The 14951-nt window shown below is 55.4% G+C and overlaps 7 protein-coding genes across 7 annotated transcripts; 5 read left to right on the plus strand and 2 right to left on the minus strand.

Moving 5' to 3' along the window:
* Positions 1-1048: 1048 nt before the first annotated feature.
* Positions 1049-2262, plus strand: CCM_00613 (uncharacterized protein; the record flags this gene model as incomplete). Its single annotated transcript, XM_006665773.1, has 2 exons — positions 1049-1312; positions 1363-2262. 2 exons carry the CDS (start codon positions 1049-1051, stop codon positions 2260-2262), a joined length of 1164 nt encoding a protein of 387 aa, XP_006665836.1.
* Positions 2263-3285: 1023 nt separating this feature from the next.
* On the minus strand, positions 3286-3638 carry CCM_00614 (uncharacterized protein; the record flags this gene model as incomplete). The annotated part of the gene is made up of 2 exons (XM_006665774.1): positions 3286-3324; positions 3420-3638. 2 exons carry the CDS (start codon positions 3636-3638, stop codon positions 3286-3288), a joined length of 258 nt encoding a protein of 85 aa, XP_006665837.1.
* Positions 3639-4748: 1110 nt separating this feature from the next.
* On the plus strand, positions 4749-6413 carry CCM_00615 (C6 zinc finger domain protein; the record flags this gene model as incomplete). The annotated part of the gene is made up of 5 exons (XM_006665775.1): positions 4749-4837; positions 4913-5079; positions 5146-5477; positions 5557-5666; positions 5717-6413. 5 exons carry the CDS (start codon positions 4749-4751, stop codon positions 6411-6413), a joined length of 1395 nt encoding a protein of 464 aa, XP_006665838.1.
* Positions 6414-6729: 316 nt separating this feature from the next.
* CCM_00616 (uncharacterized protein) lies at positions 6730-7806 on the minus strand (the record flags this gene model as incomplete). Its single annotated transcript, XM_006665776.1, has 1 exon — positions 6730-7806. The coding sequence occupies one exon, from the start codon at positions 7804-7806 to the stop codon at positions 6730-6732; it is 1077 nt and encodes a 358-aa protein (XP_006665839.1).
* A 1652-nt stretch (positions 7807-9458) lies between these two features.
* CCM_00617 (2-amino-3-carboxymuconate-6-semialdehyde decarboxylase, putative) lies at positions 9459-10442 on the plus strand (the record flags this gene model as incomplete). Its single annotated transcript, XM_006665777.1, has 1 exon — positions 9459-10442. The coding sequence occupies one exon, from the start codon at positions 9459-9461 to the stop codon at positions 10440-10442; it is 984 nt and encodes a 327-aa protein (XP_006665840.1).
* A 381-nt stretch (positions 10443-10823) lies between these two features.
* CCM_00618 (uncharacterized protein) lies at positions 10824-11603 on the plus strand (the record flags this gene model as incomplete). The annotated part of the gene is made up of 1 exon (XM_006665778.1): positions 10824-11603. The coding sequence occupies one exon, from the start codon at positions 10824-10826 to the stop codon at positions 11601-11603; it is 780 nt and encodes a 259-aa protein (XP_006665841.1).
* Positions 11604-13442: 1839 nt separating this feature from the next.
* On the plus strand, positions 13443-14081 carry CCM_00619 (ankyrin repeat-containing domain; the record flags this gene model as incomplete). The annotated part of the gene is made up of 1 exon (XM_006665779.1): positions 13443-14081. The coding sequence occupies one exon, from the start codon at positions 13443-13445 to the stop codon at positions 14079-14081; it is 639 nt and encodes a 212-aa protein (XP_006665842.1).
* Between the last annotated feature and the right edge of the window lie 870 nt (positions 14082-14951).

The raw sequence follows: 14951 nt of genomic DNA on the forward strand, positions 1-14951 counted from the left end.
GCTCTGTGCAGGAAGCAGCGGGCCACCATGCCCTGTTGTGTGTCGCATCGGGTTTTAACACAGCCGGGAACTCGAGCACAATGGATGGAAGACATGTTCTTTTTGTTGTGGCAGTCTGAATGTGAATGGACCATGCCAGATATACGGAAGCCCAAGCTCCTATATTTTTCCGTCTTTTTTTCAAGCCTCATGAAAGGTCACCGTGTCTGCTGGTTTGCTTGGCTTGCGGTTGTCTGAAATTCGCCTTAATTCTGCCAATGCTTCCATACCAAAACTCACGACACGCATTCCATGGTGAACATGACTGATCGATGCGGCAGAACGTCTTTCACTACCGTCCGTCCACTCTCTCGATTTATCCGTGGCAATCAAGGACGCACTCTTGGCCTTGACGTCTGGATCTGAGCTGTGCTTGCCGATAAGATCACCTGGTGTTCACTTGCCTTTGTCCAGGACGTGGCGCTAAAAATTGGATTATCCATCTTCAAGTGCCGGTTTCTGTCGGTTGTTGGGGTATTCGTAGTAGTGCTATCGATTGGATCATTGGCGCGTCGGTGTACTTGAGGCCTTCCCTCGACGCAGACGGGACGCCGTACATGATCTACCAGCCAGCCCTGAAGGCTCTGCGCTCTTTTTGTCCAGGACAATCGCCATATAACGTTTGGCGCCAAGGAAGTATTTTCTATGCAGTAGGCTAAGATGCCAGACTCCTTCGATGGGCTGCTGTGGCCGTCATTCTGAACGGTACGTAATACGCATGATGCCCGTGCGGGTGCGACACTTGCGATACGGCGGGACGCTTCTTACATCACCAACTCTTGCGATACCCTGTTTAATCTCGCTTGCTTCTTGTGTAATCCAATAATTGAATTGTTGAGCTTGCCCACACACTTTCTGCAGCTTTTCTGTGTGCATAAAAGCTGCTCGTATTCCTCACTTGCTTGAGACGAACATTTCCTCCTTCAAACCACAAACTGATGAATACGTTCCTATCACCTTATTGATACTGTATATTTTATGCTATTTATTCTAACACCAACGTCAAATTATGAATCAAGAAACGTACGTCGCAATTCACGGTGCGTCCCCGCGCTTGACGCAAGAGGCCCTCCATTCGCTCTGCCTGGAGATGCGGGAAGCTGGATGGCCAACTGATCATATTATCACCCCACACGAGTCTGGTATGCGAGATAGTGACGCTGCTCGCATCGTAGACGACGTCAAAGAGGGGCATGACGCAGTTGCAGGCGCCTTCTGCGAGCCCCTTGAACCAGGTCATCGAGAGTGCAACCTCCACCCATCTCACATTTCTGTAAGTTCAAAAGTTCTATCGTAATCATGGCACAGCTGACATGATGCAAGGATGACACTACGGATTTTCAGTACGATGGCTCCGATTACGCCCCTCTGGGCAAGATACCTGATTCGACGACACGCTGGAGCTGGCCCAGGCCGATAAACAGACGTCAAAAGTCATCCGATTGTGAGTCGGAGCCGGCCAGCAATAGACATCAGGCATGGGGGAAGCATCGAGAATGGGTACGCGGCCGGCTCAACCATGATGGACAATTACATCAAGCCGTGCAGAGAGCCCAGGAAAAGGACAGGCGCTTGGGACTTGGCCATCCCGCGTACGGGACAATGGACGTAGACGCAGTCTCTGGCGCACCGAGCTGGGCCATCATGAGCAATGCACCGTCAAAAGAATACGGGTCCAAAGAAACTGTGGTGCCCGTAGTGCCGAGCTGCCTCCCGGAGCAGCACCAGCACGTCCACGACGCGAAAATACTCGCGCAGTACATGGCCGCCTCGGCCTACACGATATCCTTGGCCGGGCCGCCTCTTCCCGATATGCAGTACGGCATCATCATTGTGCCCTACGGCGAAGAGGAGATGTTCTTCAAGCAGCCGGAAGAACCGTCTTTCAAGAAGCCCAGCGCTGCCCACGTCCGCCAGCCATCGTTGCACCCATGCAGCGACACGTCCATGGGAAGCACCGCCTTTCGGTTTTTCAACCGACAGCGGCTTCGGGAGATGTGGGAAGAGGACCGATGGAAGGCCCAGCTCCGCGAACAAAGAAGAGGCCTCAGGGTTGAGGATCTCCTGGCCCCGCCGGATCCCTGGGACGACTTGTTTACGGACTGCGCGGGCCCGGAACTGCAGCCGTGGACGTCGCAAGAACCAGACGTTTGCTTGCACTGGGACACGGATGCACCGACCAATGCGTGCGGAACCACGGACTCCAGCTCGCTGCTGAAGTAGCGGCGTGGCGAGTTGTGCAGGCGGAAAGGTAGGGATGGTGATCGTGTTGGATTTTGTGCTTTTACAATATTATAGGGCTAAGATTGGCTGTGCTATATGAATGCTTGAAACCAAATGTTAAGTAAATACTGCAACTAAGTCCTCTTTTTAAAAATGCGTTTGGCTTGAGGGTGCGGCTACTCGCATTGGAAAATTCAAGAGCTGTCAATGCTTGACCCATATATATCACAATAGCAGCCGTAGAGTCATACAAGTTACTATCCGGTATGGTGTAGTGGCTAACATCGCTCGCTCTCAACCAAGAACCGAGCAGCCCAGGGTTCGATTCCCTGTACCGGAGTTTCTTTTTGGGGGTTTTCATCGGTCTGTTGTTATTCTCTCTTTTTTTTGCCTCGTCTTACTCATTCCCGACATTTTTTCCCTTCTCATCACTTGGCTACTGGAGGATAGAAAACAAGATCCGCAAAGAAATGAAGGAGCTGGCTAAGGCTTAAGCCTTGGGCTCTACTACAACTTGGCGATCCTTTGAACAATATTTGTCCGAATACTTATTGATACTGAGACTATTCGTGAGCGCCGAGAACAATCCTCTAGCCGCAAACTCAGGTACTGGCCGAGTCGCGATAGAGCAACGGCGGTTTGCCAAAGAAATGGGCAAGATGGTCGCCACGACGGAGCAAGCATCAAATCCCACAAGTGCACGAATCAAAGCTTGTGCACTTTAATCGTGAGACTTCAGATAAATTCATGGTAGGATTCTGGAATATCGGTCAGGAGCACAGCAGCCGTGTCAGAGAGAGTGAAAGCGACTCTAGAAAGCAGGACAGCCATCGCGAGGCTAGGAAGCGATACAGTAGTACCTCACGGCACCAAAATTAACGCAGGATAAGTAAAGCTGCCTGATAAAAGACGGAAGAGAATGATTCGGACCGGATGTTATGCCTATTTGCCCGCATGCCGCAAATGAATCATCATGAATGATTGACAGGTACAATCTGACCCCAGCCGTCAGCAGAGCTGCATTTATGGCAGGAGCAAGTACGTCCCGCCGTCGATCTTTACCTTTTCTTGCAGGATTAATTGCTCTTATGGAACCGTTACTCGCTCGAACTTTGCGATTAGTTCCATAAGAGAAAGGAAATTATTTCTCCTAAGACAATGTGAGCATCGACGGGCGCGGGCGGCAGCGCGCCAAGTACTTCGCATTGGCTCGTCTCACATGCAGCGGGCACCCGGCTCAGACGAGAAGCGTGAATGGCTACATCGCACAAATTGTCCGAGACCGCCTGATGTGAGTGGATGCCGAACGTAATGGAGACAGTATCAACCGTCCAGAACATTGATGAGTCCATACCCTCAGGTACCGGGTCTGTCATAATTCCAGAAGTATTCAAAGGGCTGTTCTTCCACAATTTTTTGTCCAAGTTTTCCAATCTTCAACTTGCAAATTAAGACTTCCGTCGCGGCTCTGATGTTGACTGGTGCCTCGTATTAATGGCGATATCGACATTCCCCTCAGCTTCGAGGACGAAGTTGCCAGCGTCTGCCACAGAGCAAGCAGACTTTCACCGGGCAGCGCTACCGTTTTCCCTAACGGTGACATCAGTATGAGGATACCTTTGTGAAGCAGACAAAATAGGCCAAGTGTAGGTAGGAAAGGGTAGAACTTACACTTCGTGGTCGTCAAGGCAAGTGTGCGAAGAGGCGCAGCCTTGTCTGCTCATCAGCCAGCCTTATTTGCGTGCTGCATGTAAGTCGGCAAACCCAGTGTGCAGAATGAGAATTGACTAGAGTGGATGATTAGTTCCCGCATTGAAAATATTCGGAAGTTGAATTGTAGCCCCAATCTATCATACGTCACAGATACCTGGGTAGGAGACTCGCAGTCGCATCACTCCCGCACCGCGGGCACCATCAAGTAGGAGTCATGTATCTTGTGCCTGGAAATATAAGCTAGTCGTCGAATCTATCCCCATGCGGGTAGATCTGAGCCGCTTGTCTAGCTTGTCAAGCGCCTTCCCACCGGGCAGGTTCAGATCTTTGGCCACCGTCTTCCCGCTAATTCCCAGAGTTTCAGAGGAGAATCTTCTTCGGATTCGTTAGCATTCCAATCTATGAGCGACTCGCCACATACGTAGTCAATCTTATTGACTAGGCTGAAGCAGACAGCAATTGACAATAGTCGGAACCAATTCGAGGCTCGTTGATGGTGGCGTTTTGGGGCTGCCGCTAATATAGGCTACTAATGTTACTCCCAACGTTACTAAACAACCTCCTCCTTAGTCACGCAGCACACGTCCAGATGCCCCCACGTAACCTCGCTCCATCATCACTTTTTAGTATATTTGGTAAGGCCATCGAATGGCGGGAACTCATCTACTGAGGATACGTAACCCTTTCTCCCTAGGCTCTGCCTGAATCAGCGTCTTCACTCGCGCTGCTCGGCCCCGATTACAGCTCTCCTGTTGTCCCCGACCAGCTAAACCATGTCCGCGCCGTCTTGCACCGACGATCCTGCATCGCCACGACAGAAGCGCTGGACACCTCGTGTCCGGACGGGCTGCTATACATGTCGGTATGTTGCGCTTTTAGCGCCCCTCACGTTCGATGACGCTTCTTGAGTGCCGTCATCTGCTGACCCCCGCCACAGCACCCGCCGCCTCAAGTGCGACGAGGGCCAGCCGACCTGCAAGAGATGCCGCATCCGAGGACTGCGATGCGACTACCCGTTGCAGCCGCAGCACCGGCCGCAGGGGAGACTCTCGCTCACCGCCCTCCAGCCTCCAGAGTGGGCCTTTGCCGAGGCCCTGCGGTATTGTTCGTGCCATTGACCCGGACCGGAAGCCTAGAAAACAACCACTAACTTGGACTCGGCGCGCGTAGATTTAACAGTCACTCTACAGCCCAAGTCAGGCGGACCGCCCAAGGCGGTGACCCCGGAAGAGCACATGAAGCAGTACCGGCCAGACATGCACATTTCACGACAGGAATCGATTCCGTCGTTTGTGATGATGGTCATCCACACGCATATTGCCGACATCTGCCGGGCCAATAACCTCAGAAGCGAGCCGGGCAATTGGCCGGCGATTAATCATCTCTGGCGTATGTTCTTCGACTACATGGCCAAGGCTATCCATTACCTAAACCAATCCATCGCGGCCGGCTTCCCACCACGCTACAATCTCTACAGAATCGTCGATCTTCTCAGCATCGAGGTAAGTGGTTGCATCCTCGTGGAAGACGATGGCGGCTAAGCATTCGTAGGTGGACATGATAGACTCGACATTTTGGCAGGCGCACTGCAAGGGATTCCTCGCCCTCGTCGAGGCATACGGAGGTGTCGACACCGTCATTAAATCTGCCAGCAATCCTTCCCCCATACTAGCCCTACAATTCGTCTTCATGTAGGCAAGAGCTCTTTGTTGTCATCCTGCAGGAACTGACTTGACACTAGACACGGACTCATCTGCAACACGGCTGGTCCCGTGGAAGACCAACTCAGCGAGTTCGACAACTTCAAAGAGGCCGACATTCTTCGAATCTACAGCAACATGTACTTTCGCATCTTACCGTGTCCGAGCATACTTTTTATGGCCATTGTGCAGATCACCCGCCTCCGCGTTTTGGCGGCCACGCTCGGCGCATCATCGCCTGAGCTGCTGTCCGCCGCGCAGCTGATTGCCGACACGGTCCACGACTTTGTGCCGGAACGCTGGACGGAGTCCTACGAGCTCCCGGACGACCCCAAGATCTACACGTTTGCTCGCGTATTCAGGGCCACCGTGATGTTGTACGCGCTGCTGGCGCTGCCGGCGAATCTTGCGCGGCCGTTTCGTCGCGCCGAGGCCGCCACCGGCCGGGACTCGCGGCTGCACCACCGCGACGTGCTCGTAGCGGGCGTTGCCAGAGCGAGCGCCGTGAGAATGGGCTTGGCTGGCATGTGCTGGCCCTTGGCGGTTCTGGGCGTCGCTCTGTACGACGGTGCCTTGGAGGAGCAGGACCGCGTGCTGGCCTGGCTCAAGGAGATGGAGTTGCTGGAGACGGCGTCCTCGGGGCCCGTCATGCTGCGGAAACTGCTACCGGTGTTTTGGGAGTCGGGGAAGTGCGGTTGGGAAGATTGCTACTATCAGCTCTTCCAGATTGCAGCATAACTAAAGACGCATTCAGTCTTGAGTTCCAAAGGCCGCTGGTAACGGTATACAGGATCTCGACAGCGAAGAAAGCCGGGCAAAGTAGTTCTCATGTGCATTTGGGGGTTGGATTCCACGGCATACAATATACAACGCCAACATGTAACATGCAAAAAAATACACGACTGGATTGGACATCTACCTTTACTCGTCTCGATACTCGTTCATCCCGATAATTGCCGCACTGCCGCCCAGCACAAAATGGGTATATTGCCAGGTCGGCCAGTGTGGCATCGTTCGTTCCACTCATCTCAGCAGCACATCTCAGCAGCACAACTCAAGTATCAAACAGAGTAGCAAATGCTGCAGCCCTCGTCGATTCGTCCTGGCCCCTCGTCAACGCCACCGTAATGTTCTCTTTCAAAATGACATCAATCTCGGCCATGCGCTGCCTCGCCTTGACGCCCTCCTGGGGATTCAGCAACTCCCGCAGCACCTCGGTCGCCTCCATCAAGTCCCTCTTCTCCTGCCAGAGCTTATTATAGCGGGCCGGCTCGTCAGGCTTCTCGAAGCAGACGCCATACATGGCGCAGTACGTCTGGGCCTCGCCCGGACAGTCTGTGGCGGCGCCGCGAAACAGCCAGGGAAACATGTGCTCCCACGTGCGGCCGGCAATATAGTCGGACAGCTCCGTCTCGACCAGCCAATCACGACTACGCTTATACTGCGCGCGCGGATGCTGCCGCACAGCCTCGCGCGTCACGACAAACTGCGAGCAGCACGGGCCGGCCAGGATGCGCGGCACCTCGAGCGGCGGGCCAAAGTTTGCGGCAAAGGCCTCGCGCATGTACGGCTCCTCCTGCTTGTCGGCCTCGTCGGGTGTCTTGGTGGTGTCGAGCCAGGCGGGGCACGCATTCTCCCAGCTGACGCGCAGGTTGGCGTAGCCGCGGGCGCGGGCGCGGTCGAGGTCGAGACGCGACAGCGCAAACACCATGGACTGCTGCAGCGCGCCCTCCAAGTGCCAGGGCCGCGCCTCGGCGTGCACCATGATGGAGAGGTCGGGCAGGTCGTCGTAGAAGTCGTGCCAGTAGGTGTGGTAGATGAGCGCCTCGCGGCCTTTGCGCGGCACGGGTGGGCGGTACTGCGCGCGCGGGTCGTCGCTGACGTAGCGGATGACGCGCAGGTTGGGGATGGCGAGCTGGGACGTCCATGATGTGTCGTCGGCCTTGAGCGTCGCCAGCACCAGGTTGACGCTGAGGTTGCTGCTGCTGCTGCTGCTGGTCGCCAAGCTGCCAAGCCGCCAGCTAGGGAGTTGCCGGGCGGGAACGGCGTGCCATTGAACGTGCGTCGCAAAGTATAAAAACGAGGCCGTTAGTAGCGCCAGCACCAGGACGGAGGAGGCTCTTGGGGGCATGTTGCACCACCTCAACTAGTATACTTGGACAATCATGACTGGGAAGGAGGCCACGATTCCTGCGTTTGATTTTTCTTTGTAGAGGTGCGACAGCATGTAAGCTGGTGACGACGCATTGCTACGTCAGCCCGTTCCGAGACGGATAACAGGGGTGGTGAGTCAGGTGCCTTGTTGATTCGATAAGGCTGCATGGCCGTAGTTATCAGTTGACTTGCTGATTCGCGCGGACATTTCCCATTGTAGAAGCTCAAGGTTGCTTCTTCCAGGCTAGAGACGAACAGACTGTGGACGGCCACAAACCACAAACGCCCTACCAGATACGCCACTTTAGGGCGGCGTGGCGCCACTTAGAGGGGGTAAGACAAGGGGCTTGTTGGTCCGTTGCGACGGCAATGCGAGAGGAAGGAGAATGTAGGCTTGGGTTACTCGAGGACTTGCCATCCTTTTTCAGAAAGAATCAATAATTTGTTATCTAGTATTGCACCAAAGGGTGACGGATATATTTTCCCTTATTATTACCCCGTCGTAGACTTTTAGTGTTGACTCGTAGTGCGGTTTTAGTTTTTTTCGGCCCGCTGAGCCCGCTGCGCCCGCTAAAACGCCCTTTGTCAAGTGGACTTCAATTTGAAATGTTCGTATTAGCTGTCAGTACGTATTTGTTTTTCAATCCTCCGACGGGAATGAATGGTTTCTCACATGCACAGCCGACCAAATAGATTCCCGGGACGGTCAAATTCACCTTGACCGCGTACCGCAACGAAGTGCTTCATCTACTCTCTACTCGATCTTCTCGGTACAAGCTCGTGAAATAAGACACAGTAACTTGCCACAACGCTCCAGAGGTGTAAAACAGACTCTATTCATCTCATAAGGAGCTGTGCAAACGCCGTTAACGCCTATGTGCGAACCCCGGGCCTAGCGCTACCCTGGAGAGCTTATGCACTAGGTAGGCACGCAATGCATTCTTTACGAAAACCCGGAGGCAGCCTACCTAACCCTCTACCAACCAGACGAGCGCATCCAGCACATGTTCCAAAACATGTTCCAAGCCCAAACATCAGAAAAGCCAAGATAGCATTGACTCGTGTTTATACTTTACCCTTCTGTTAGATTTCCCACCGTGCGGCCCTTCCCGCCTGGCGCTGCGACCGCTGTATTGCGGCGGGGCTCCAACTACGTACGACGCCATCGATCCATCGATCCCTTCAAGCCTCATCTTGATTTATACATGACTTTTCTACGTGCCAGTTGCACTTGCAGAGGGCGGATTTTCCATCTTCAATCCTCGCAATGCCGCGGCACCACCTGTCTGGTCCTTCCCCATATTGCGGCCCGCTGTGTCACTTATCGGATCGTCGTTTCCCTTGCCGGCCGTTAGTACGCTTACCTTGTGGCGCGCCATTCCACTCTTCAGAGTTGTCAAGTCAAAAAGGACGAATAGAAAGAATCACTAACGCCGACATGTCCGAAGAAGCCTTCTTTTAGATGGATCCGCCTGAGATAACTAATTCGGTCGTCTTGCTCCCTCGCCGCCTCGTCCAGCTACTGTGGAGATGAACCTCAAACGGCGGCTTCAACATATATAGCGCATCAACTCGCCTCCGTCAACTCCATCGACGACGAGCCCAAGTCTGCCACCTCATCCCATCAGTATGCGACCTCTCATCGCCCTCGAGGAGCACTTTGCCTCCCCAGCCGTCATCGCCTCTAGCGCTGACGCCAAAGCGCACTACGCCCACTTCCCCCCGCATATCCTCGACAAGCTGACGGAGTTGGGCGAGACGCGCGTGGCCGACCTGGACAAGGGCCACGTCTCGCTGCAAGTCGTCTCACACGGGCCCGGCAATGTCGGCGCAGCCGTGTGCACCACTGTAAACGACGAGCTGGCCGCCGCCGTCCGCCGCCACCCCACGCGCCTCGCCGGCTTCGCCATGCTGCCGATGCGTGAGCCCGACGCCGCGGCCGATGAGCTTGAGCGCTGCGTCGCCACGCTCGGCTTCGTCGGTGCGCTGCTCGAGAATCACCTCGACGGCGTGTTTTACGATGCCGAGGCCTACTGGCCCGTCTTTGCGCGCGCCGAGCGCCTCGACGTCCCGCTCTACATCCACCCGACATTTGCCTCAGACGCCATGGCCGACCACTACCAGGGCAACTACCCGGACAGCGTGGCGCTCGCCCTCAGCGCCTTTGGCTGGGGCTGGCACGCAGAGACGGGCCACCACATTCTGCGCCTGTTTGCGGCAGGTCTATTTGACCGCTTTCCAAAGCTCAAGATTGTCATTGGCCACATGGGCGAGATGCTGCCCTTTCAGCTCGATCGCTGCATCGCCATATCGGAGCGCTGGGGCGCTAAAGAGCGCGGGCTTCGCCAGGTCTGGCGCGAGAACATCTGGGTGACGACGAGCGGCATGTTTACTCTGACACCGCTCAAGTGCTTGCTGGAGACGATGCCCATCGACCATGTACTATACAGCGTCGACTATCCGTTCTCGGCAAATGAAAAGGGTTTCGAGTTTCTGAACAAGATTGAGAAGAGCGGCTTGATCACGGGTGAGGACCTAGACCTGTTTGCATACAAGAATGCCGAGAATCTACTGCGAGTGAAGGCGGCGCCTAATCAAGACGCGACAAGATAGAAAATTGCACACATTATGATGACGCTTGACTCACGTTGATCAAAATGAGACGCCTTGGTTTTTTCCGTCCGCCGCTAAAGTCGCTCTATGAAAACCGCCACGTTGGGCCCTCGAGCATCACGAGCTCATGACTCACATTAACTACAGACAAAATGACAGGCATCCCCATGTCATAATGCAGTTGTGACTCTTAACCCACTTGTAGGTTCCGTATCTGGCATGCGCCGGCTGGTCGGTGTAGCCGTTGTTCCGTGCCCGGCTAGCCTCGCGAGAGACAAGGCTGCCTAGTGTCGCCCAATCCCCTATAAATTACGCTTGAAAATTCTTTCTTTTCCCCTCGGCTCACTATTCCTGGCAGACCAAGCTCGGATACTCATCATCATGAAAACCTCTACATTTTGGACCGTTGCCGGGCTCGTCGGCGCCGCCGCCGCCATGCCAGCCAACTCCGAGACACCAGCCGCCGCCGTCGCCGCCGACGCCACCAGCACCGGCTCGGCCCCGTCGTGCACGGCGTCCCTCATCACCACGCTCTGCGACTACCCCTCCCCCGGACCCTACTCCGCGGCCATCGAGAACAAGGAATCCTGCTGGCGGTACTGCCAGGAGCACGGCCCGTGCAACTTTGTCATCTTCGCCGCGAGCGGCAGCCCCTGGGGTGGCGGCACCTGCTGGACGTACCCCGGGCTCGTATTTGACGCGAGCAAGGGCCAGCCCGGCTCGAGCTGCTCCTTTGCGTACCTGTCCGTGTTTGACAAGCCGACGTGCACCGGTGTCGCGCCAGGGCCGGCCGACCGCGTGCCGAGCGAGTGCTCCGCGGCCGTGGCGACGCCGTCGGCACGCGCCGCCGTCTGCGGCTACCCCACGCCGCCCGACGACTGCCGCAGCAGCTGCACGGCCAGCGGTGGCGTGTCGGACTGCATCGCGCAGTGCGCCCTCCGCGCCGAGGAGGCCTGCACCTACGCCGTCTTCAACCCGAGCGACCCCGCGTACCTGGCCAACTCGCCGGGCAGCTGCTGGATGTACCCCGCGGGCGCGTACGACGCCGCGCTCGGCAAGACGTGTGAAGGCGGCGCGCCGGAGCAGTACGTGTATGACAATCCGTGTCCGCCGCGCCCCTCGCCGACGACGGGCGGGGCGGCGGCCGGCAGCACCGTGTAGGCGAGCGGCGATAAGCATTAGCGCCACAGCTGGCACGGCGGATGCGGCCGCGGCTGCGGCGAATGCCCTGCGATTGTCGAGAGAGATAAGGGATCTCACTCTTGATAGGAGATCCCTGCGATGGTGCAACTCATGATAGGAGATCCCTGCGAGCGTGCATCTGTCATGCACGACACTTGCTGCAGCTGGATGAGATATAGATACGCGATATGAGATTTTTTTCATACTAGTTATAGACATGCATGGCATGATGATGATGTAGATTGGAGAATAGATGTGCCGAAGTGGCCGAGTTTAGGTGCAACGAGAGACATTCATCGCCTGCCGATAACGTGCGCGCCTCAAAATAGGCGCGTTTGATATGATGAAATGTTGTTTCGACGACGATTCCATCTAGTTATTGCTGACTGTTGTTTATAATTAATTTCAACACCGAGATTGACTGTTGATGAAACTTGCTTCATTTTTGGTGTATTTTGTTATGCTTAATAATTATTGGCTAAGCCACTTTCTCGCTGAGATGTAGAAGGAAGTGCTGGCGCTGGACTCCTGGTCCGCACTTTGTCCGTTAATCATCTCAACTTTTTTTTTTAAATAAATAAATAAAACTGCGGCGCACGAACTAACCGGGTAAAAGATGACCAGTCTATCCAACATCCAAGTTTCCGACCGGGGCTCCTTTCCGCTTGATCTTGGCACAACAGAGACAACAACGTCTCTCCGCCCCCATGCCCCAGAGATGCGTCGTCATTGGCTACATTCCATTCGCTCGAGGTGGCTGATCTAGACTTGGCTTCTATTATTATGTACCGGTACGAAGTCGGGCAACCCCACCGCGAGAGTTTACGCCTGATCAGCACAAGCTGTCTCGGGAGATGGTGCAGCGGCGTCAAAGTATACTGACAAGACCGTTTCGCAATTCGTACACTGTATTGGGTGCTCCCGAGACAGGCTCTTCAGCCAGAGAAACGTGTTTCCAACGGCAGGCGCCGCCGACCTCTGCTTCCCCACACAGTTGTCGCCCTGCTCACGATGCAGCCTGAAGGGTTTCTTACAGCGAAGACCATGTACTTTTGTACAGCTGTTAAGACTCCACAACCCGCTGCGGGCGGCAAATGACATCCGGTACACTAACGATTTGCCAGAGCCAATCTGGGGGGGGGCTCGGCGGGGTGGCTTCTTGACTCCGAAGCAGCCACTTCAGCTCCCCGGCATGGCGCTAGCCCGTTCGTTCAGGTTAAGCTGCTGGATGCATCTTGACATTGGCATCTTCCCAGGCCCTTTTTGTTCAACCTAGAAATGGTGCGAGCGCAGTAGGATGCCTCTTGATTCCAGTGGTGGCTCGGATCGCCGCCGACAGCAAAACAGAGACGCGCAGAGAAGGAGACGTGAGTACATCCATTGAGCCTGCCTGTTTGTGTTTGAGGAAGCTTCACCGGCTTACAATTATGGTGGGGGGCCATACGTACCGCAGGAACCGCACTGAAGCTGCAAATCGAAGAGCTCCAGGCTAAGAACCTGGAGCTTCAGGCCAAGAATCTCGAGCTACAGACGTTGAAACAAGCGACCACTCGCGACAATGGAGCTGCTTTTCCATTGCACAATGCTAAAAGCCCCGTCTCATCGAACTTCTTGGACGGGGTCCGTTCCACCCGAGACGCGGTGCTCGATCGGCCATCACATCACCTCTCGTGGAATGCGGGCGAGGAAATGGCTTCTGGGAACTCGCCCGCTCTGATGCCATCAGCACCACGCGCCTCCATCTGCCACGATGGATGTGCATCGTTCCATGAAAAAAGCATGAGCACCATCCTAGGCTCCGGCCCATTCCGCCACACAATGAACTCGTCATCCCTCGGACAGTCATCAACAAGCTCGTCGGACAAGCTACGGCTTCCTACACTATCGCTCGCGGGGTCGTCGAGCGACGAGTCTACAAGTCCCATGGACCCGGGCAGCTACATGGATGCGGCGTCTGACATTGTCCCTGCCCTGGATGCGCGGCCGCACTCTCCTTCGCAGTCCCCATTGTCCAGCTACTTCAAGACCAATATCACACTCGACGCATCGATGCCGGAATCATGGGGGGCGTCGTCGGATCGCGTTCGACAAGAAGCGCTGCCGGCAGCCCACGAGTGTCTGTCGTGGCCCGGGTCCTACAGCGTGCACAAGGCGCCGGCAGGCGGGCAGCAGGCAGCGAAGCAGCGAGCGCTCCGAATTGCGGTCGCGCATCGACAGCTGTCGAGCGTGGAGCTGCTACTCAAGTACGGCACCGACGTCAACTATATTGGTGACACAGGGCGGACGGTGTTGCACGACGCGGCCGAGTCCAACGACGGGGACATGGTGCGGATGCTGCTCGAGCGCGGCGCCAACGCCGATTTAATGGACAAGGCTGGGATCACGGCGCTGGAGGTGGCCTCGTCGCTGGGAAACTTGGAAGTGGCGGAGATTCTACTTAAATCGAGCTTGGGATAAGCGTGCCGAACGCCGTTGTACTACGGGAAGCAAGCAAGCCTCGCCGGCGCCGCTCGGCTTGCAGCGATAGTCATGAGTGGGCAACCCAAAATATCATACGGATAATGAATGGTGGCAGACGTATAACTGCCTTGTCAGCTTCCTTTCCCGGTGAGTACAGAGTACGGAGTACTTGCATCCTCGCTAGACGACCCGGTTCTGTGAAGGGGAGCAGTGATCTTGCACCACCCACCCTCCGTTGCCCCGGGCCTGCGCGATCACGTCTTGCAACTTGGCATCCCCATTTGTTGATCTGTGTAGTCAGCGCTTGGCTGCAGCTTCAACGGATGAGGCAACGAGGTCTCGGAAAATAGTGCCCGGAAACGGCCAGTTATCGCCGATCTGCCGCAGTTCAGCTGGCCTCTGGCTGAGACAGACAAGCCGCTGTGCATGGTGGCTTGATGCAAGGTAGGGCAAAGTCGTCCGCCCCCCAGCAAACCATGTTCAATAGTCAGCTTTTGGGGGGGCTGGAAAGACGTAATGAATGGATCTGGCCGGCAAATGGCAGGTTGGAATCGAGGCCCGCGATCGGCCCGGAAAGGGGAAACGTCATGCTGCCGTGTTTAGTCAAGCCAAGGCTAACACCAAGAAGACTAGGTAGTTTGGCTTGCATGAGACAATTTTACTCGTCGCAACTTGGACCGGATGTTGCCATTTTGACCGAGTGTGTGCGGGCTGGAATCTCGTCATGCAGCAATAGTATGTACCATTCAGCCAAGTATTGAGTGCCAGCAGCATCGGCCGCCGAACAGGTCGCATTTGATATAGCAAAGAGACTATTTTTCATTTTCGTGCCATCAAGTGTCTAGCTAAATGATGGAAATTGGTGTC

Source organism: Cordyceps militaris (genome assembly GCF_000225605.1).
Source record: "Cordyceps militaris CM01 unplaced genomic scaffold CCM_S00001, whole genome shotgun sequence".
NCBI classification, from domain to species: Eukaryota; Fungi; Ascomycota; class Sordariomycetes; order Hypocreales; family Cordycipitaceae; genus Cordyceps; species Cordyceps militaris.